This window comes from Nomascus leucogenys, chromosome 4, assembly GCF_006542625.1.
Source record: "Nomascus leucogenys isolate Asia chromosome 4, Asia_NLE_v1, whole genome shotgun sequence".
Classification (NCBI taxonomy): Eukaryota; Metazoa; Chordata; class Mammalia; order Primates; family Hylobatidae; genus Nomascus; species Nomascus leucogenys.
The window spans coordinates 37,769,609-37,792,722 of record NC_044384.1 but is presented as its reverse complement, the minus strand read 5'-3'; the positions used below and the strand labels follow the sequence as shown (position 1 = coordinate 37,792,722).

The 23,114-nt window shown below is 36.6% G+C and overlaps 1 protein-coding gene across 1 annotated transcript in view; it reads left to right on the top strand.

Annotated features, from left to right (window-relative positions):
- Nucleotides 1-13,548, top strand: part of PIK3C3 (phosphatidylinositol 3-kinase catalytic subunit type 3) — a 133,159-nt gene extending 119,611 nt beyond the window's left edge. The window contains exon 25 of the mRNA XM_003267555.3: nucleotides 6,783-13,548. Coding sequence (XP_003267603.3) covers nucleotides 6,783-6,797 — 15 coding nt within the window. The 3' untranslated portion in view covers nucleotides 6,798-13,548. The remainder of the gene's footprint in view (nucleotides 1-6,782) is intronic.
- The last annotated feature ends 9,566 nt before the right edge of the window (nucleotides 13,549-23,114 follow it).

Below are 23,114 nucleotides of genomic sequence, written 5' to 3'. Positions count from 1 at the left end.
CACTTTATCTGCTGTCCTCTTTCATCATCTTTAAGAAGGCAACCTTCTAGGTCAGTGAGTGATTCTCTTGGTTTTCAGAATTGGGAACTAAGACCATTCAAGCCCATTTCTCCTTGTATTTCTCTAGGTAAAGTATAAGCATTTTCTGTGTTCAGAGTATGTATAAAAACATTTACCTTAGGTTTATGTGTATAGTCACAGCACCTTTGACAGTTAAGAAATCAGTACTTGTGCTGGTGTTAACTCTTCCATGTTTTAGTTACTTGAAAGTCGCTCTTTCCTGGGTCAGTGGAATTTTGTTTTTGTTTTCATTTTTAAGCTTTTGAATAGTAAATGTAACAATAGTAAATGTTTAGATATACTTACAACCCTAGTCTGTTAGTCTTAAATATACCATAATGTATTTTCGTTTGATGAACTTTGTTTAAAATTTGATCTTACATGATACATCAGCAAAGCTAGTTCTGTTTTAGGACCATACATAGCTAATACTGTTTTTGGAAAAGGAGAACTATCACACACAGGAATTTTTGTTTATGTTTTTTTCTTCAATTTATTTAAAGTCCTTACTCCCAGACTTGTAGTATAATTTTGGGTCTTGATTTCAGGTGAACAGATAAGTAGAAAATAAACTATATCTTAATTCTTTAATGAGAATATACTCTTTTAACAAACATATAATTGGCCTTAATAATAAAAATGTTGATAAAACTCTAATTCGTGAATTTATTATTTCCTGCTGTAAATATTAAGTGGCATTTAGTATTTAGTTGTGAAATCGATTCATAACTATGTAGATGCAAAACAGAACTAAACTATTGCAGGTTTAAAGCATTACTAGTACTCGTATGTTAAATATAAGTACAAATCTTTTTATATGTGTGTTTTGTTTTTATAGCATTACTTTATTCATACTAACTTTCCATTTTTTTTTTCTTTTGGTGACCCACTTTTGCCTCATATTCTCTCTTTGTACTTTTTTGAAACTTCCCTTTTGATGTAAATTGACCACTAACACTGAATTCCGTTTTGCAAATTGAAGCTCTTTCCCCTTTCGTGTTCCCTCATACATGCCAGACTAGAGAACATGGGATGCTCTCTAGTTTTAAATTGTGTTTTACTTAAGTACCTACTGATACTTCCCATGAGGTTGAAAGCCATGTAGCCTTGAGTACTCAAATAGCCATGTACAAAGGTAAAAAGTTCATATCACTCAGTATATGTAATTCATATAGTCTCCCTTTATATTTAGTTCTTCTTATTTTACCACTTTAAACAAGTGTGACTCTTTTTATAATAACTAAAATTTGTTTGGAACCACAGGTTTTATCCTACTTTATAGATGCAAAATTGTGACCTAAAAAGAAGAGAAAAATCATCATTTCTGAGTTTCCATTTTTAGGGACCTCATTTTATCATTAGGAATGAAGAATAGCAGTGTAAAATATTTCAGTGAACAAAACAAAAAGTATTGATTTGGGGGTTAAATAGAAATCCTTTTAATTTAAAACAAATTATTTTTAATTTAGTAATTAATTTTCTGAAGAATGAGATGATTCCCTTACCAGTGGCTTAAGTAAATAATGTAACACCAATATATCACACACAGCTTTTTTTCATTCTGTCTCCCAGATCTAATTTATTTGAATTTTTCTTGGCAGAAATAACAACAGGAAAAAAAAAATCATTAATAGCAAAGTATTGAACATTTAAATGTGCCAGGAATTATGTAAAGTTCTTTCTGTGTATCAACTCTAATTCTCACACCTGTGAAGTAAGTGTACTACAAGTTATGTTTTACAGATGAGAAAACTAAGGTTAATAGATGACAAAGCCCAGATTCAAACTCAAAATATTTTGAGTCCCAGATCTAGTCCTATATTTATAAGTAATAATATGTATATAAATACATAACATACATTTATATGTATGTATTTTTATATAAATGTTTATATATAAAATATTTAGTAATTAGTGTCTATTTCCGGTCACCAGCTGCATTGGCCCTTACCAAGAAAGCCAGCCTGTCCTTTGAAGCCAGACTTTGACTTCTCTGTAGCATGAAAGTCCTCTGTGGCCTCTTATTCCATTAGAAGGCTGTTTCATCTGCATTGAAAATCTGTTCTCTAGTGTAGTCACCTTCATCAGTGATCATAGCTAGATTGTAGATAACCCGTGTGCAGTTTCTCCATCAGCACTGGCTGCTTTACCTTGCATATATATATATATACACACACATATTCATACACACACACACACACACACACACATACATATATCAAAGTCTTAATTTAGAGACATGAATAGCTTTTGTGAGTAGTGAGTTTTTAAAATTTTACTTGTAAATTTAAATTATCTTTTAACTTTTCTTAATCTTTCACCTACCCATCAAAGAAAAAAACGTCAACTGTGTAAACAGACAAGTAAGTGTGATGTATAAAGGAGTCGCCAGGAGCTGTTAATGCAAGATAAATAAATTAAATGTGGGATAACATATATTTTGCACATTGGCCAAAACTAGTCTTGAATTTCATTGACCCACCTGTGCTCTCTTGTTCCACTGCAGTCAGCATTGCTGCACAACTACCCATTAAAACCCACGATATTTAAAAAAACAAAGAATACAGGCACTTGCTATATGACAAATGTTTGCAGATTGTAAGATTAGTTAATTATTGTAATAGCAGGAGTCAGCAGAATGCCCCATAATTTTCAGCCCAAATGCCTTGCAGTTTATTTCTCATTCATACAAATTTAATTTTCTTACCTTCTCCAAAGAAGATTTTTAAACACTCGAATGTCATCCTTGATAGGGTTTGCCATGTTTGCTTCATTAACTGCTTTTAGAAAGGTTAGTTTTATGCTGTTGTTTTCTTTCCCTCTGTGTTCTGTCAAACCCTTTTATAAAAATTCTTCAAATGTACAGTAGTTGAATATTTTGGGTCTTTCTCTGCTGTATGTTTTTTATTCTTATTTTTTTCCTAAAGACACAGACATTTCAAAGTATTTGGGAAAAAAAAGGCATACCTTAAAGATTTTTTGAGCTGAAGTCCAGATCACTGCAATAAATGACTTTTTTGTTTTCCCAGTGCATGTAAAAGTTATGTTCACATGATACTATGCAGTAGCGTTATGTCTTTAAAAACTATGTGCCTATCTTAAAAATATTGCTAAAAAATGCTTAACAATCATCCGAGCTTTCAGTGAGTTGTAATCCTTTTGCTGGTGGAGGGTCTTGCCTTGATGTTGATAGCTGCTGACTGATGAGGGTGGTGGCTGCTAAAGGTTGAGTAGTTGTAAATCTGTGAAGTTTGCCACATCAGTTGATTCTTCCTCTCACAAAAGATCTCTCTGTAGCATGTGATGCTGTTTGATAGCATTTTGCCCAGAGTAGAACTTTTTGCAGAATTGGAGTCAACCCTTTCAAAACTTGCTGTTGCTTTATCAACTAAATTTATGGAATATTCTAAATCCTTTGTTACCATTTCAACAATGTTCAAAGCATCTTCACCATGAATTGATTCCATCTCAAGAAACCACTTTGCTTATCCAGAAGGAGGAACCCCTCATCTGCTCAAGTTTTATCCTGAGACTGCAGCAATTCAGTCACATATTCAGGCTCCACTTCTAATTCTTGTTCTTTTGCAGTTTCCACCACATCTGCAATTACTTCCTCTACTGAACTCTTGAACCCCTCAAAGTCATCCATGAAGACTGGAATCAACTTCTTCCAAACTCCTATTAATGTTGATATTTTCACTTCCTCCTTTGAATCTCAAATGTTCTCAGTGGCATCTAGAATGGTGAATCCTTTCCAGTAGGTTTTCAATTTGTTTTGCTGAGATCCATCAGAGGAATTACTATCTGTGGCAGCTATAGCCTTACGAAATGTATTTCTTAAATAGGAGGACTTGAAAGTAGATAGAGTGACTCCATGATCCATGGGCCGTAGAATGGATGTTGAATTAGCAGGTATTAAAACAACATTAATCTTTTTGTATATTCCATCAGAGCTCTTGGATGACTGGGTACATTGTCAATGAACAATATTTTGAAAGGAATCTTTTTTTCTGAGCAGTGGGCTTCAACAGTGGGCTTAAAATTTTCAGTAAACCATATTATAAACAAATATGATATCATCCAAGCTACTGTTTCATTTGTGGATCACAGGCAGAGTAGATTTAGCATAATTCTTTGGGGCCCTAGGATTTTTAGAGTGGTAAATGAACATTGACATCAACTAAGTCACCAGCTGCATTAGCCCCTACCAAGAAAGTCAGCCTGTTTTGACGCCTTGAAGCCAGACATTGACTTCCCTGTAGCGTGAAAGTCCTATGTGGCATCTTACTCATTAGAAGGCTGTTTCATCTGCCTTGAAAACCTGTTACTTAGTCACCTTCATCAATGATCTTAGCTAAATGGTAGATAACTTGTGTGCAGTTTCTTTATCAGCAATGGCTGCTTTACCTTGCACTTCTATGTTATAGAGATAGCTTCTTTCTTTAAACCTCATCAACCAACCTCTGCTACCTTCAGACTTCTCTTCTGCAGCTTCCTCATCTTTCTCAGCCTTTATAGAATTGAAGACTGTTAAGACCTTGCTGTGCATTAGGCTTTGGCTTATGGGGATGTTGTAGCTGGTTTGTGCTTCTATCCAGACCACAAAAACTTTCTCCATATCAGCAATAAAGCTGTTTTGCTCTCATCATTCGTGTATTCACTAGAGTAACATTTTAATTTCCTTTAAGAACATTTCTTTGCATTTAAAACTTGTCTCTTTGATGCAAGAGTCTTAACTTTTGGCCTATCTGAGCTTTTGATATGCCTTTCTCACTAGGCTTAATCATTTCTAGCTTTTAATATAAAGCCAGAGATATGCAACTCTTCCCTTTCACTTGATCACCTAGAGGCCATGATAGGGTTCTTAATTGGCCTAATTTCCGTATTGTTGTGTCTTAGGGATTAGGGAGGCTTAAAGAGAAGAAGAGAGATGGGGGAATGGCCAGTTGGTGGAGTAGTCAGAACACACGTAATATTTATCAATTAAGTTTGCCATCTTATGCAGACACGGTTCATGGTGCCCCAAAACATTTACAAGAGTGATAACAAAGATCGCTGATCATAGAACACCATAGCAGGTGGAATAGTAATGAAAAATTTTGAAATATTATGAGAATTACCAAACTATGACACAGAGACACAAAGTGAACACAAGCTGTTGGAAAAAATGGCTCTGATAGACTTGTTCAAGCAGAGTTGCCACAGGCTTTCAATTTGTTAAAAAACAAAACAAAACAAAACAAAAACATATCTGTGAGGTGCGGTAAAGCTAAGCACAATAAAACAAGGTGTGCTGGTATATTAGAGACCTTTGGTTCAATAGCAACATTTTTGTCATACATAGAAGCATACACGTGTACATATGCAGTTTTTCATTGCTTCCAAATTACTTCCAAGTTATTTAGACTCCCTCGTAAGTTAGTGTTGACCCTTTGCAGTTTGGCTTTTACCTGCACTTTCAGCCCTTATCATCTCCAAAAGCCTTCAAAAAGAACCTTCTTTGTAGCTCTGTTGATTCACCCCCGCTACCTCCAGGCAATACACCTCTTCTCTTTGCATGGAATGAGTTCCCTCCTATTTCCCCAACTTTTGAGTGTGTGTGTGTGTGTGTGTGTGTGTGTGTGTATGATTGTCTATATTAATTTGGTTCTCGGGTGTTTTGTCTTAATTTGAGATCTCCCACAGTATCTGACACACTTCCTGGCACATGGTAGGCACGAAATAAACATGTGGTTTTATATGAGTGCCAAGTGCCATTTATTTAGGAAGTTTATTTTCTCTGATAATTGCCTTTACTAAAAATATTTAAATTGCTTCTTAAATTCTAAATTACATTATTTTTATTCACATGAAAAATAAATCTTGCCAGTTTTTTTCTAGAGTGACACTTTAAAATGTGTCAGTTTAAAAGCCATCAACATCTTGGCATTTTCCACATTTGTACATGTACACATGCATGTGCACACACACACAGACACACTTGTCAGCAAGGTTTTTTGCCTTCACTTTTTCTCTGAGTAATAATGAAGTGAAGGTCTTAGAAACAGAATTTTATTACATGTAAACAGCATTCATAATTCCTCCAAGAGAATGCCAGTATATTTGTATCAAACAAAAAGGGCACGAGTTATGGATGACTCAGTGTATATTCAGCCAAACAAAGAAATCTTCGTTGATTTTATTCCTACTGGGGATATCTCAGTATTGAACACCATTAATAGTGTTGGCCCCAAAACAGCTCTTCACTTGGCCTCTTGACTTCTTCCTTTGATTTGATTTCCAGACCATTTCTGGAATGAAGTAGTTGCACTCTGTGGAATAAGCTACAAGTTTTCACAGCCTCTCAAAATGTGGCACCAAGAACCAAGCACACTACTTAAAATACTACTCATCTAAATCACTTTAGAATTCAGTGGGATTTTTGCCTTCCTAGTGCTGGATGAGATGATTTTTGCTCATCTCATGTTAATTGCATTCATCTTGAGCTTACAGTCAGCAGACACCCTCTCCTTGAATTATTTTCTCATATAAACTGATTTTTAAGTGAAGCCTCAGGAATCCTATACAGTATAGTTAATTGCAATCCTTTTGGTAGCATTTAGCAAACTAATTTATGCACTTTTTATTTTATTAGTAGTCTTTTTTAAAACTATAGACTATTGTTTATCTTTGTGAATAATTAAGTAAATTACTTTCTGTTTATTTCTTTTTAATTTTTGTAGTACTGGAGAAAATGAAACTGGGATTAACCCATCAAGATGCTTGGCTCAATAAGAAAACCACGTTAGGAGCAACCTGTGTATATTGGAGACTTCAGAGTAACCAGCAAGGAAGAGAAAACTTAATCTTTAAGTTACCATATTTTCCAAATATTACATGGTACCTGAGTTCTGCTTCCTTGGATGTCATTGCTTAAATATAGTCTTGAAGGGTTTGTTTTGAAATATTGTATATATTTTTTCAAATGTATACATTGTTAATGAATTAAGAAATGAGAAACATTCTTATTTATGTACATGTTATGAGAGTTCTGGAGGAAGTAATATGTTGAAATAGTAAAACATTTTAGTTTTTGAGTTTAAAATGTTATTTTTTCCTCTTATATCTTTGTATCAGGACAGCAGTAACCTGAATTTAGATTGTCACAGTTTACAAGTTCAGGACAGCAGTAACCTGAATTTAGATTGTCACAGTTTACAAGTTTTTGTTTGTTCCTTCTTTCCTCTCTCTTCTGCCACTCACTTTTGTTTGTTGTTTGTTTTTGCCTAATTTACATGTTTAAAGTTCTACTTAAAATTTTTCTTCAAGTTTTACATGTTATGGCTCATTCTTCTGCAGTTCAAGAATTGCTTATATTTTTAAAAGATAGTCATTTTCTCTTATAAATAATTGATTTTTCATAAACTACAGTTAATAGTTCTTCTAGCTTATAAGTATGTAAAGTAGAATATGAAAATGTGGCTATTTAGATAACTGGCCAAAAGGTCATATGACCCCCAATTTTAGTATTGAGCATAAGATATTTTTATATATTCATGTAAGACAATGTAAATTGTCTTTCTGCAATAAGTTTTTTTGATGCAAATTTAGATTTCAAAAGCTTTTTGATGATATAAAGGAATTGAGGAACAAAAACCTTTTTGAAATAGCTCACCTAGGCCTGTTAATGTAATATATTCTTTCTGAATTAAGCAAAATAATTTTTTGTCTTTTAAGACTAGAACTAATCCCTCTAGCTTTTTTGCTGGAACTTTGGGGAAAAAGAACAAATACAAATATACAAATGGTATGAACAATATAGTAATAATCTTTTGCAACTTAATATGTTACATAGTCATATGGCTTGGTCTTGGAAGAAAAAGAATTGTTTTGGTGCTGAATAAATACTAAAAATCAAGTGACAGAGAAGATGAAGGTAAAATTGTGGCACAGTTTCGGAGAATGCCGTTAATGATAACGTGTATTTGTCTCAAATTCTTAGCCCTGAGCTTGCCTCTTTAGAGTGGGGTTACCAGTGAGAGGGCAAGCATGTAATTAGGAGACACTCTAGAGGCATATGGAATGTGATTTGTATAAAACATACCTGCTGATTAGAAAAACGGTAAAAATGAAAATACCTTTGTACATCATCTTAAGAGAGCTTATATATAAACTAAATGGGCAGGCTCCATCGTCTACCTTTCTTTTTTTCTTTACATGTTTATGTCTTTTTCGTTGTTGGTCAGACATTTTTAGCCCTCTGTATGCTCATTCTTGTAGTTATATTTCTATTGCAACTTCCTCCAAAACTTTTCTCTGAATTACCCTTGTTGAAACTGACCATTCTTCCTTGTGAACTCCTACACTTGCATCTCCTATGTCAGGATTTGGCATACTTTTTCTTTAATGGGCTAAGAAAATAAGTATCTTCAGCTTTGGGAGGCATATGGTCTCAATAGCATCAACTTAACTCTGCTAACTGGAAGGCAAAAGTGTATCATCTTACTCATCTTTATAAACTCCACAGCACTCTGCCTAGATAGGAGCATGTTTATAAGGAACTCATTAAATAATTTTGACACAAACATGAAATTCTATAAGGGTAGACACTGACAACTAGTAAGGAAGTCGATCATGAGTAACTTTGTATTCAGTGCCACCTTAACAAGAATTGTAAAGAGGATAAACCTTTCTAGGAAGGATGACACATGTTGGGTGAGGAAGGAGCATTTCTCTGGAGGGTAAACAGTAGCTGTGGTTTTGCTGAGGGTTTTTGGCTGTGAGTGACAAGCCTATATCAAAAAGAAAAGTGAGTTACCAATCACAGTTTTTATTGCTCAAAGCAATTCTTTACTCCTATTTTTTCCAAATTCCACTGTTTTTACTCTTTAGAGCTGTATCCTCAGAATGTTGTCTGCATGTTTCTTTATTGTCATTGCCATGTGACTTCTTTGGTGACAAGTTCAGTAATTATTCCAAGCACAATGTTTGTTTTGAGTTTGAGAGATTTATTTGTGAGGACACATCATTTTAATTAAAAAGCGTGAGTACTATGGTCATTGAGTTATTCAGAGTGAGATGAGGAGAGAGAATGTAGATGGCAGTTATTGGCAGTTATTGGGGCTATAGGAAAAAAAGAAGAAAAGTGTGGTTAACATTCCCAAATAAAGGGTGATACAGCCTTGCTTTTTGCTGGGGTTAGCAAAAATCATTCTCCATATGCTAGTTTTAGGTGTTCCCCAGCTCATTTGTATTATTGAGTTTTCAGCTGGGTATATATTGTTATAATAGCAGTCAACATGATGTAGGGGCTCAGTATTACATGTCAGGACTATACTGATTGCTTCATATGCCTTATCTCATTCTATGAGATAGAATTGTCTCCTCATTTTTTAGTTGAAATGACTGAAGTTTAAAGCAATTGAATCATCTGCCCAAGGATAAGCTGCTGGTGAGAGCAGAGCTGGGATTTGAAGTCGAGTTAGACCCCAGTGATCACAGTCTTGACTATTAAATTCTTCAGCTTTCATTTTTCACTTAGGTAATGGTAGTGATAGTACTGACCTCTAATGTGTGCATTTGTGGGTATGTGGTCAATTCAGCTTTAATCCCCAGAAGACAAGGCTTATTCCTTTTCTTATTTTTGGTCATGTTTTATTTTTTCATAGCTTTTAACAGGATTACCAAAGGCACACTCAGTAGTCAGTAAACACTTTTCTAGGAAAGGTGTTGTGTCATCATGCCACATATTCATACTTGCCTTCGGTTGGAAAATAGATCATTCAGTAAAAACATAAAGGTAAAATGAATCTTGCCAATGCAATTGTTAACCTACAACCATAATATACCTTAAGTATATTTTTGCACATAAATAGAACATTGCGATTTAAAACAATAAACCAGATTGAGATTCTAAGGAGCATTTTGTAAGTAGTTACTAATGTTTGTTTTAGATAGATCACACAGCTTCAAATAAAAACTGATATAGATTGAACACCTTGAGAATAAACCTTAGTGCCAAATGGAAAATAATTTTTTACGAGTAAATTTGAAGAACAATGTGGACTTTCTATAATTATATACAGAAAATACACTGATTCGCCAAAATGAGTAATTTTGATATATTGATATTTCACTTATAAGAATGCATACCACCTAATCCAGGATGGGATCTAAGAACAGAAAAAGAACGTTAGGTAAAAATGAAAGAAATCTGAATATAGTATAGAGTAGCTAAAAACCAAAAAAAAAAAAAAAAAAAAAAAAAAAGGAAAAACAGAATAAGCCTCAGAAGATAGTGAGCATCCCATCTGGGTGACCACTTAGAGAAGCTGAGGTGGGACCCCTGCATCCGATAAGTGGCTGCACTAGACCACAGGAACCAGAGTCCACTGTAAGAACTAGGGTGGGAATGGGCATGTCATAACCTCCTGAGAACTCTATTAAATGTGCACATTCCCAGTCCCCACTCCTGAGCAGCTAAATCAATCTGCAGGTGGGCCTTGTGAGTTTTCGCAGGGGATTCCAATGCCTGCCTGATTTAATCAGTACATCAGATGTTAAGTTTTCCTCTAGTCCAGAGATTCAATAGGCCAGTGTTGGGGATCAGGGGCCAGGGCTGGGAAGGCATAAGAACAGAAGATACATTTGAGGCCCTGTTACACTGGTCATCCAACCCAACCAGGTATCTCTTGTTATATGCTAACCTCATTTTCCCTTTCTTGTCTATAGTGGGAAAAAATAAATTTTAACTGGCTACATAGCTAAAAAACCTAACAAAAAGCACTTTTCTATATAATGAGCGGTTTATATTAAGAATGGGTACTATGTAAATACTGGTAAGTGAAAGTTCATTTTGTTCAGTGCTATGGGCTGGTACATTGCATTTCAACACTAGTTTTTTACTTTTATCTACCCTGAGGGTAGATAACCCATATTCCAAAATGCAGTATTATTTTCATTTGCTGTAACATTTTAAGAAATATGTAGTTTCTAAAACTTCATATACTTTATATGGAATATGAACAACTTTAATATGAATAAATAGTCTAAAAAAGTTTTTTGTTAGGAAAGGTTGCCACGAAATCATGAGCTAAGTCAATGGTTATTTTAAGCCACTTAATTTTGAGACTAGTATTTCATACAGAAAAAGCTAATACTGATATCACACGCTAATTGTGTATAAAACACTAGGAATGTCAAAATAGAACATAAGAAAATGAGTCTAGTGGACCCACTGCATAGTGTAACTTTGGGATGAATTTAAAAGAGTATTTAAGTCACAGTCAATTTTCTGTTGGTCTGATTTTACCAAATAACTCCCTAAATAAGGAGCCTGATTTATCTAAAATAGAAGTTAACGTAGCATCCCAGTATTGCCATTCTAAAACTCTGGCATGTAAATGGGAGAAATGGAAATAAGCTCAAAATGGGTAGGGTAACCCATTTCTGCATGAACCGTAGAATTTAACTAGAATTTGGCTGGCTCATGCCTGTAATCCCAGCACTTTGGGAGGCCAAGTCAGGCAGATGACTTGAGCCCAGGAGTTCGAGACCAGCCTGGACAACATGGTGAAACCCCATCTCTTCAAAAATATATATTTGTGTGTGTGTGTGTGTGTGTGTGCACAAAAATTAGCTGAGTGTGGTGGTTTACGCCTGTAAGCACAGCTACCTGGGAGGCTGAGGCAGGAGGATTGCTTGAGCCTGGGAGGCAGAGGTTGCAGTGAGCTGAGATTGCACCATTGCACTCCAGCCTGGGTAATAGAGCGAGACAACTCTATCTCAAAAAAAAGAATTTCACTGGAATTTATATCTTCAGTGTTTGCATTAGATTGTCACCAGCACTATCTGCCTTGTGACTGTCAGGACTAATCCTTGTGTCGTTTATCTTATGTCCTTTACCTCAGTTTATGTCCCTCACCACAAGAAACCCAGACCTCCCTAATCATACCTTATGCCCTGGTCTTACCCACATACAGCTCAGTATAACTGCATCTCCCCAAACCTCAGAACTCCTTGGGCCATCACTGTCAGAGACATTTGAACTAGAGCAACTCCATCTTGAATAGGGGCTGGGTATAATGAAGCTGAGACCCACTGGGCTGCATTCCCAGGAAGTTAGGCATTCTTAGTCACAGGATGAGATAGGAGATTGGCTCAAGATAAGGTCACAAAGACCTTGCTGATAAAACAGCCTGTGGTAAAGAAGCCAGCCAAAACCCACCAAAACCAAGATGGGAATGAAAGTAACCTCTGGTCGTCCTCACTGCTCATTATAAGTTAGTTATAATGCATTGGCATGCTAAGAGACACTCCCACCAGCACCATGACAGTTTACAAATGCCATGACAACATCAAGAAGTTACCGTATGTGGTCTAAAAAGGGGAGGAACCCTCAGTTCTGAGAATTTCCTTGAAAATTCGTGAATAATCCACCCCTTGTTTAGCATATGATCAAGAAATAATCATTAAATAGCCAACCAGCAGCTCATGCTGCTGCTCTGCCTATGGAGTAGCCATTCTTTATTCATAAACCTGCTTTCACTTTGTGGACTCCCCCGAATTCTTCTGCAGGAGATCCAAGAACCCTTTCTTGGAGTCTTAATCAGGACCCCTTTCCAGTAACTTCAGCAGGATCTGTGAGTGCCAGTTTCCTTCTGTGGTGCAAAACTAGGTGCTAAGTACACTTTTTCCCCCCTTTCCTCTATTTTTAAAAGAACTTTCAGCTCTTTTGAAGTGGGTACATTGTCTGGAGTACCTACCCTGGGGTTCATTGTCACAGGAGAATTTAGGACACAGACACACGAGGAGTTTAGGAGAAAAGGTTTAATAGGTAGAAGAGAAGGGAAAGAGAAACAGCTTCCTCTATAGATGTCTGCACTGACACCGTGACTTTAAGGCATGGCCCACGATGTGTCTCCGAGTGGAAAAGACTGATGGTCTCTGAGTGGAAGAGACTGGTTGGTGGTGAATGTGCCAAATTTTATAGTCCGGTTTGAGGAGGCGGTTTCTGATTGGTTCCATCAGGTATGACGTTTGCAAAGTGCATGTGGAAGGCTGGTCGCCACACCCTAATCTTATGCAAATGGGCTTTCCAGTTGATTGGGTCCATCTTGTCTAACACGTGACTGGCAGAGAAGGGAAGATGAAGCCACCATCTTGAAAATGCCTAGTCCTTAGTTTCTGCTGGCATTCACCCATGCAAGCTGCCAGCTTGTCTATGTCTGCAGCTCAACTTTACAGGCTGCTCTTTGTTAGCAAATGATTAGGAGCTGCTTTTCATTAAAGAAAAAAGCCTTACCGAGGACTCCCATCCCCTTGCTATCTGCTTAAGTGATTTCTTCTTAACTCCTATATCAATTTTACACAGCACGAAATAATGATGTGTCCATAAATGAGCCTTTGCAAGATTACCATTTATCAAAGAAAACCAGTGATGTTTAGTTAACTGTTTGTAATAGTAAATGGTTAGTAGAATGTCTAATTCAATAAATGTTTCGTAAATGAGTAAGTGAATGATTTAATTTCAATAAGCTTGATTCTTGATCAAACGTTCCCTTTTAAATCTAATTTTAAAAATCTGAGTTTGATTTTTTTAAAAAAAGGTTAATATAAACGTAGCATACAATACTGCAATTTCACTCCAGGTTATCTACCAAGAGAAATGAAAATATGCCCACATGAAGACTTGCACACTAATGTTCTAAGTGTGATTCATAATAGCCAAAAAAAAGCGGAACAACTCATGTGTCCATCAATTGGTGAATGGCTAAAAATGATGTGATATAGTCACACAATGGGATGCTGTTCAGCATAAAAAGGGAACTCCACCTCCTCCCACTGCAACTGGAATAGCTGGTTCTGTGGAGGCTTCCACCCTGGCTGCAGCTTCCTCCTCACCTCCTCTTGGTCTTCACCTCAGATACCCCTCATCCACCTTCACCCATGCTGCAGTCACCAGCCCTGTGGCAACCTCCAAGCCTGGTCATTTGCCTTCCCCTCTGGCACTGCTTTCCATAGTCAGTTTTCTTCACATCTCTGCACTGACACCATGCATACCTCCAGGCTTTAAGGCATGGCCCATGATGACCCTAAGGACCAGTACAGCCCAGGCTGCTGCCCGGGAACACAAATAGCCCAAAAAGCAATGGACTAGCCTGAGGCCCCGGGTGCTTGCTAGGCCACAGACACCCATAGACACAGAGTTCGTCAACACAGTTGGCCTGACTGCACCAGAACAAGTTTGCTAAGAAGACTCGTGATCTTGAAAGAAACTGGGTGCCTTATTTAAGCCTCTGCAATGATTTGAGAAGAAAGTGATCAATTCAGAAAACTGTTGTGATAGTCTTATTGAGCAAAGGGGGCTTGCTGCCTGATGCATTAAAAGCCAATACTGTGACACCAGGTTTCTGAGAAATGGAAAGCTTTATTTGAAAGTCAACATCCAAGGAGACAGGAGTCAAGCTCAAATCTGTCTCCCTGTGCTGGCTTTAAGGTAGTAATTTTATTACAAAAGGTTTAGAGGATGGATACTGGCATTAGCAGGTGATTGGTGGTAGGAAAGAGGAGGCCTGCAAAGTCCTTGGGCATTAGCAAGTGATTGGTGGTAGGAAAGAGGAGGCCTGCAAAGTCCTTGGGCATGTGCAGTTATCTCTTCATGCCTCTTCATGGGTCCCATGTGCAAATTCAGGAAGAGTTAGTATAAACCACGTGGTGGAAATTTAGGCTGTGACATTAGCAAGTTCTGTACAAACTTTAGTTGGCCATCCTGGTTCCAACTGATTTCAACCAGTTCTTTTGTCGCCTAAGTAAGGAAGTTTCTGTGTTTCAGCAAGTGGTTTCTTTTTCTATCTGCCATTCTACAAACTCAAAAATTTCTGTTAGTCATTGGTCTGTTTAACTCTTCGGGGTATTGTTTCAATTGACAAAGCATGAGGCAAACATCAAACAAGCAAAGCTTAAAGAAGAAAAAGGCTGGAGTAAAGGAAGATCCCAAAGAAATAACTGGGGCAAAGCTGAAGAAAAAGAGTTTAAAGGAATTTCTGATGAGGAGGCTAGAGAAAATATCAGTACTAAAGAAATTTAATTCACTGTTTTAAAGGATATTGTTTTGGTTTTGTGATGAAGAAGAATTGATGAATTTGTTCTAAAAAATTTGAAAGATGTTGAACTAAAATTCTCAGTTCCTGGCAAGCCCCTAAAGTTACACATGTGAATTTCACTTTGAGCCCAGTGAATATTTTTAAAACAACACACTAACAAAGACATGTAAAGTCTTGACCGGAATTTATAGCAAATCCTTACCTTTCTCAGGGAGTTGAAATTCAAAGCTGCATAGGATGTCAAATAGATTGGAACAAAGGAAAAAAACTATTACAGTGAAAACTATTCAGGAGAAAAGTGATGTAAATAGGGAAAAAACAAAATTACTTAGGTAGTTGCAGTGATTCGTTCTTTAATTTGTTAGTCCTCCTGTAGTTCCTGAACAAGAATACCTGGATGAAAAAGAAGAAGTTATGCTTGCTTAGGACTTTAAAATAAATCAGATTATACATGATGTAATCACCAAATCAGTATCTTACCTTACAGGAAGAGTTTCTCATGTTTCTGAAGAGGATCCTGGTAATGTGACAGGACACTTGATGAGGATGAGAAGGATACATTTGCAAAAATTACTAAAAATATGAGGCATATCTGACTAGAAGTATGTGAACTGTAAACTACAATGTGTAACCTTCGTTATTATAACAATTTAAAGCCAACAGCATTTAGAGTCTTAATGTAAATAATTTTCTTGGTGGAGATAGTTTTAGAGAATATGCCAAGGAAGTTTTTAAGTACGAATTAATTATCCTTGGCTTTTATTAGTATCAGTTTCTGCAAGATGTGGAGAATGAAGTAAATTCCATAAAGCAGATTAATTTGTTCTGACATATTTACTTTTGTGAAGTCCTTTTGACAAGTACTTCTCGGACTACAAATGTTATTTGAACTATTAACAGATATATATTTACAAATATATTTTGTTTTGGCTCAGTTGGAAGTTTATTCTGCTAGAGCTAGAGGTATTTTCTTTATTCTGCTGAAGCAATGCAGTGATTTATTAAACTATAAGGTAGTTTGCTTTTTAAATGTTCTAAATCAATTTCTAGTCCATATTTAAGAATTTCTATTAAAGCAACAGTTAATGTCAATTACTGCTTTATTATGTTTTTTTAATGACAGTAATCTATAATTATACTGTCATTGTGAGGTATTTGCCATTATAGTATTAATATAATGTTCTTAAATGTTTGCATATTGGTATGTGAGATGAATAAGCACATTTTTTGGGGGGCGGAGCGCATCTTATATTTCATTGAAATGTTCATTTTATGTTTTTAAATACTATTCAGCAAGCTCTGTTCACGTTCTTTTGTTACTTGGAAGTGTCAAAAATAAAAAACAAACAGAAGAAATAATATTTCTGTGAGAGAAGATACATTATAATAGTTAGAGAACTTTTAGCTTGGCAAACTAGGGATAGTAATAGCATGTGTAATTAAAATTTGAGAGATTTTTTACACTGCTGTTCCACAAACATTTTGCTTGAGTAGATATAACATTTTGCTTTCTTTTAGAAGCCCAATTAATAGGGATATGATCAAAAAATAAGAACGTGGTAAGAACACACAAACTGAATAAACAGCTGAACATGTTAATAAGAGAAAATGTGTTTGTTAGCTTCAGAAAGGAATTAATATGAAATAAGAGAAAGTTAACATAGTCTGTCTCTTTATCATCGTTTAGAGATTATACTTTCTGACAGGAAGTTGCTGCCAGGACAATATTAGAAATTATTATTGTTTTCATAAAAACAATTCAAAGATGAATTAGTAATAAATATGTCAATAATAAATGAGTGATTTATTAATAACCAATTTTGTTATCAATGAGACTGGGGAACTATTAGATTAAAGCCAGCAAGCTATACGATTGTATTCAGAATGGTTAGAGAAGTTTGCATAAAGGCCTGAGAAGTTTGCATAAAGGATCCAATAATATTTGAATCCTACAGTATTTTCAGGAACTATGTACAAAGGGGACGTTAGCATAATGGAAATGAAAATATCACTAGTGCCCTATATGCCAATGTTTAACTCTGTTTTAAAAAGGGTGAAAAAGCTAAATTGAAAACACTAGGTTTGAGGACTAAAAGCATTTTCCTCTTAGTTCTAAACCACTGCATCTTGCCCTTCTTTCTGGCTATATGGAGGAAAGAACTGGAAGGGAGTTTGCTTGGAGTGGGTGGATAAAGAAACATGAAGATAGAAGCTGTATCAGCCATTGATTAGCTTATCCACCCATTTCATCCTTGGAGATGATGGTGTGGGAAAGTGTTTTCTGTACGTTAGGTTCCTATGACTGCTGTAGAAATTTACCACCAATTTAGTAGTTAATGTACTACCAACTTATCTTACAGTCTGGAGGTCAGAAGTCCAAAATGGGTCTCACTGGGCTAAAATCAAGATGTCAACCAGGCTGCATTCCTTTCCTTTCTTTTCTTTTTTTGTAAAATATTTATAGAGGTTTATTCTGAGCCAAATATGAGTGATCAAGGCCTGAGGTACAGTCACAAGAGGTCCCAAGAACATGTTCTCAAGGTGGTTGGGTTACAGTTTGATTATATACATTTTAGGGGGACAGAAGTTACAGGAAGACATTAATCAAAAATGTTAGGTGTATATTGGTTTAGTCCAGAAAGGTGGGACAACTCAAAGGAGAGATGCTTCCAGACCACAGGTGGACTCAAAGAGTTTCTGATTGGAAATCAGTTGAAAGAGTTGTATCTTAAGACCTGGAATCAATAGAAAGGAGTGTCTCAGTTAAGAGAAGTGTTTGTGGAGACCAAGCTGCTTTTTCTTTTTTCTTTTTTTTTCGATAGCTTTTGGGGTACAAGTGATTTTTGGTTACATGGATAAATTGTATAGTGGTGAAGTATGAGATTTGAGGCTGTAGGGAAAAATCTGTTTTCTTGCTTTTTTTCAGCTTTTAGAGGCTGCAGATCTTACTTCCATCTTCAAAGCCAGCAATGACTAGTCATGTCCTGATTCTTCTGCCTCTCTCTTTCCCATTGAAGGACACTTGTGTTTACATTGTGCCTACCTGGATAAAACAGGATAATCTATTTAAGATTAGCTGATTGGCAGCTTTAACTCCCTCTTGGCCTGTAACCTAGCAAGTTCAGGGGACAAGGATGTGGACATCTTGTTGGTTAGTGGGGGCAGGGAGCACCATTCTCCCTGCATACAGTGTAAGACTCTTTAATGCAAGTGATTCTACCAAATAAGCTGACTGAACAGAGTTGCAACTTCTACCTAGGATTGGAAACTAGGAAGGCTGTGGAAAGAGGTACCAGCTTTCTGGCATAGGAGAGAACAGAAATGTGTCAGCCCTTAAATACTTACTTATGTTCTCTATTTTAACCCATGGACTCTGAAAAGCGCCTAAATAGTATACTTTTAAATAAACTTCAAGAATATAATATTTTAGCCCACATATTCATGCCCCTCGTATTTTTCATTTATCAATACTCCAAGCACCTTATCCAGAAAAAATCCTGAGGACTATGCAATAAGCACATGACAACATAATAGAAAGCCAAATGTATTAGGTAAGTGAGAGCCTCTTCTCATTAAGACATAACATGTCTGTTTTCCAAATAGCTGCTTCAACTGTGTGGAAATATTCCATTCTCACTGGGTAGCAGACAGTTTCCTTTCATAACTTTTTGGAACTTTCTAGTCTGATTTTGGCTTTAAAGACCAAAGCTTGTTTTTTTTTTTTTTTTTCAGTCTGTTTGCTTGTTTTATTGATCTCCTGTTTAACTTAAAGTCTTCTCTCAATCCTAAATGCAACCTCATCTTGAGGCAAAAGATGTGTGTGTAGGATACCTCCAGTAGATGATTTCTTCTTTGTCTGCTCATCCTTCCAGGTCATCATTCCCAAATGCTCTTTTCTTTTCCAGTCACCATAATAAGCAGACACTTCCAAACTTTTGAGTAGTTCTCCTGGGGTCTTTCTCTCTTGGCTTGAGAAAGTTCCACCTTGTTCACCATGAGGAGGGAAAGAAGGTGCTCTCTGTGAACCTTGCACTCTTCTCAAAAAGGTGACCCTCTCTCTTTCAGTGCTTTCATATACTAGGTGCAGGTAGTAATAGTGCCAGTTCTGATAACTTTTTGCTTCTTAAATTAGGAGGGGAAAAATCCAAATTGGTATTCTGGGATTACTGTAACTCTATTTCTTGGTTCCGTATAAGGAATCAGTCTCTTACCCTAAAATATACTCTAGAAATGTGCAGGGGTCCTAGTCCATTTCGTAGAATTACTGTTGTAGCAGCTGCCATCAGCAGCCAGGTGGAGGTTTTTGCTTATCTTTCCTTAGGAAAAAAAGTCACATATATGTGCTGCCACAGAACCAGCATCATTTCCCAGCCCTCAAACATCTGGTTGGCATGTGTACAGACACACAACTCAAATCTCAGCTCACATGAACATCCCTCTGAATCCAAAATCGGCCCAGAACTTGTTTCTAACTGTTGTCACACTTTCCTATGAGAGCATTAATATTCTATTCCACTACAACTAAATGACCTACCTCTATCATACCTACCCATAGTCCTGGCAGTTATGCAAGAATCTGTTTCAATAGTGAGAATCTTGGACACCAGTGCCATCCTGCGTAGTCTATCACAGAATGAGAGCCCCAGAAAATGCAATTAATAACATCATGGCCAGATGCCCATTGAACATCCCAAATCTGAAAATCCAAAATCTGAAATGCTCAAAATTCAAAATGTTTTGAGTGCCGACAGATGTTCAAAGGAAAAGCTTACTGGAGTATTTTGCACTTCGGATTTTTGGATTTGGGGTTCTCAACCAGTAATTATAATGCAAATATTCCAAAGTCCAAAGAAGAAAAGAAAAAATCAGAACTCTAAAACATTTCTGGTCCCAACCATTTCAGATAAGGGATATTCAACCTGAATTTCTTCATATCATGTCCTCCTACCTCCGTGGCTGCTCCTTCTCAGTCTCCTTTGTGAACTCTTCCTACTGTTCAGCCTCTAAGTTTTAGACCACCAGGGTTCTTGTTCCTGGGACTCTGTTTTCTCTATCTGTACTCTCACAGTGATCTCATCCAATCCTGTGGCATTAGATGCCATTCATACACTAATGACCAGGACTAGCTTCATGGGCATGCTATCTGTGAACCTGCACAAGACCTCACATTCTGAAGGGCCCTGTGTTTAATGCAATGATGTTGCTGTCTTGAAAGCTTTAATAACTAATTTGATCTTTGAATCGATACTGTGTAAGTGAAGACTGATGGGACAATGGAGCACGTGCACCAGCAGAGGATATGCCGCCATGTATATGTCTACCAACACTCTTTGAAAATCCATTTGCCACATGAACATAGAATTCTGGTGGGCCTATAATGCATGTGGTTCAGTGAGAAAGAGAGAAAAAAAGGTACCGTTTACATCTACAATGGAATAAGTGGGGACGCTGACATTCTCAAGAGGCCACGTTTTCCATTTGAACAAGAACTTGTTTAGACATAGAACACAAAAAGCCAAGAAACCCTATGCACACCCTGAACTCAGCATGCTTATGTGTGAGCTGTGGGGGCAGAGGTGATAGTATGAAGGTTAAGGTCCATCCAGTGCATAGCAATGCCCTGAAGAGGCTACCATCTGGCCACACTTTTAATTTCACATACCTCTGGGCTTAGTCATTTTCTCCTAGGACCAGCACCTACACCTGAAAGAGGTGACAACTTCAACTACCCACCTGGTATTGACCTTAGGTTACCATCCTAGACTTCTGATTCACTCAACAATATTTTATTTGGGGATCCTTGATGTCTTCCACATCACTGGGCTTTTGAGAGGCACCTACTCCTATACCATAAGACTCCTTTATCTCTGAATCTTAGAGTTGCAATAAATGGCTTTATAAAAAAACAAAAAGTTCTCTAGAATCCTCATGTAACTTGCTCCATCCTCTCTCCCAAGATCTGCATGCAGAGACAGGGCCTAGAAGAGAATGCCAGCTTCCCTAAGTCAGACCAAAAGTCCCCTCCCTCCTTTTCTATGGGAATTATGACTTTCTGGTATATATCGGTGTAGCCTAGTGGTCATGAACATAGGTGTCAAACCCAGAGCACCTCAGTTCTAAATCTATGTTTGCTTATATCTTACCTGAGTAACACTGAGGAAGTTGCTTATCTTCCCTGCACCTCAATTTCCTCATACAAAAAAAAGCATATAATAATAGAATTTACCTTTTGAAGTTGTTGTATCTTTTAAATAAATAACTCAATTTACAGGGCTTGTAACAGTGTCTGGCCTACACAGCATTAAGTAACTGTTCTGCATTATTAATTTTTTGAAGATGGGTAAAAATGTTATTTATTCAAGTAATAATTTATTGAATCTTTATTGTATGCTTAGCATTGGGGGTACAGTAGTGAAAGGAACAGACATGTTTCCTACCTGCATGGATTTTACAACCTAGTAAGGCAACAGTTGGAGAGACAGACAGGAAGGGATCATACAAACAATTTAAGTAATAGTTATAAAATGTAATAAGTGCTTTGAAAGAAGCAACTGTGTGTGGTTAAAGAGGATAGAAGAGGAAAATCTAGTTTAGATATAATCACCAAAAAAAGTAATCTGAGGAGATAATACTTTAAGCCAAGAACAGATGATGAAAGGAACCATGCATGAAAGGTTGAGGGGTAAAGGGAGCAGGAGGGACATTTTAATTAGAGGGAGCAGCATGTGCAAAGGTCTTAAGCCATGAAAAAGCTTGCTTTGTGCAATAACCTGAAAGAAAGCTAATATGTCTGGAACCTGGTAATCAAGGTGAAACATTTAAAAAGGAGCCTGGAGAGGCAGGTGGAATCAAATCATACATGGGCTTATAAACCATGGGAAAAGTTGGAATTTTATTTAAGTGCGAAGGAAATCAGTGAACCAAATGATTAGCTTCAACTTATTAAATTACCACTTTGTTTCTTTCATAGAAAATGGACCTTTGGGGAAAAATCAGGAAGACTAATTAGTAATCTAGGAGAAAATTCCGATGGCTTGGATTAGGGTAGTAAAAGTAGATATAGGGAGAAAGGAAATCAATCTGAAGCATGATTTGGAGAAAAACTGGATAGGACTTGCTGATGGATTGACTGTGGGAGAGAAGAAGAGGGAGGAATGAAGATTGACTCCCAGCATTCTGGTGTGAGCAATAGAGTGAATTGTGGGGGCACTTGCAGTGATTAGGAAGTCAGAAGAAAAGTTGAATGTTTTAGGGGGAGATATAGAGGTGAATTTTCAGTTAGCTTATACACTTTGATATAGCTCTGAGATATTTTACCTGGGCTGCCAATTAAAAACATAGCTTCAATAAGAGTCACAGCTTCAGAAAAGAAATTTGAGAGGTATAATTTTGAGAGTTATCTGTTAGTAGATGGTATTTAGAACATAAAAAGTGAGAGATGCAAGTGATGAAGAATACCCAAAAGAATGTTGAAAAAAAATTAGAGAATTCAAACTCCCTGCTAAACTTACTACAAAGCTACAGTAGTCAAGATGGTGTGGCACTGGCTTAAGGATAGACACACAGATTAATAGAGTAAATTTAAGAATCTACAAATAAACCATTAACTTATGGTCAATTGACTTTTGAAATGGGTGCTAAAACAGTTCAACAAAGGAAACAATAGCCTTTTCAACAAATGGTACTGGAGCAACTGGATAGTCACATGTAAACCAACGAAGTTGGAATTGTACTTCAAGAAAAAATTAAAATGGGTTTAAAAATTGATCCAAAATGCAACATAGAAATTATTATGTAATTATAAATTATAATTACAAATTATATATACAAATTATAGGTGTAAACCTACTTAAAACAGTTAGAGAAAAATATAGGCAAAATCTTTATGACCTTAGATTTTTAGGTACGTTTTTTAGATGTGACAACAAATGCGCAAGCAGCAGCGGCAGCAGCAGCAACAAAATACATAAG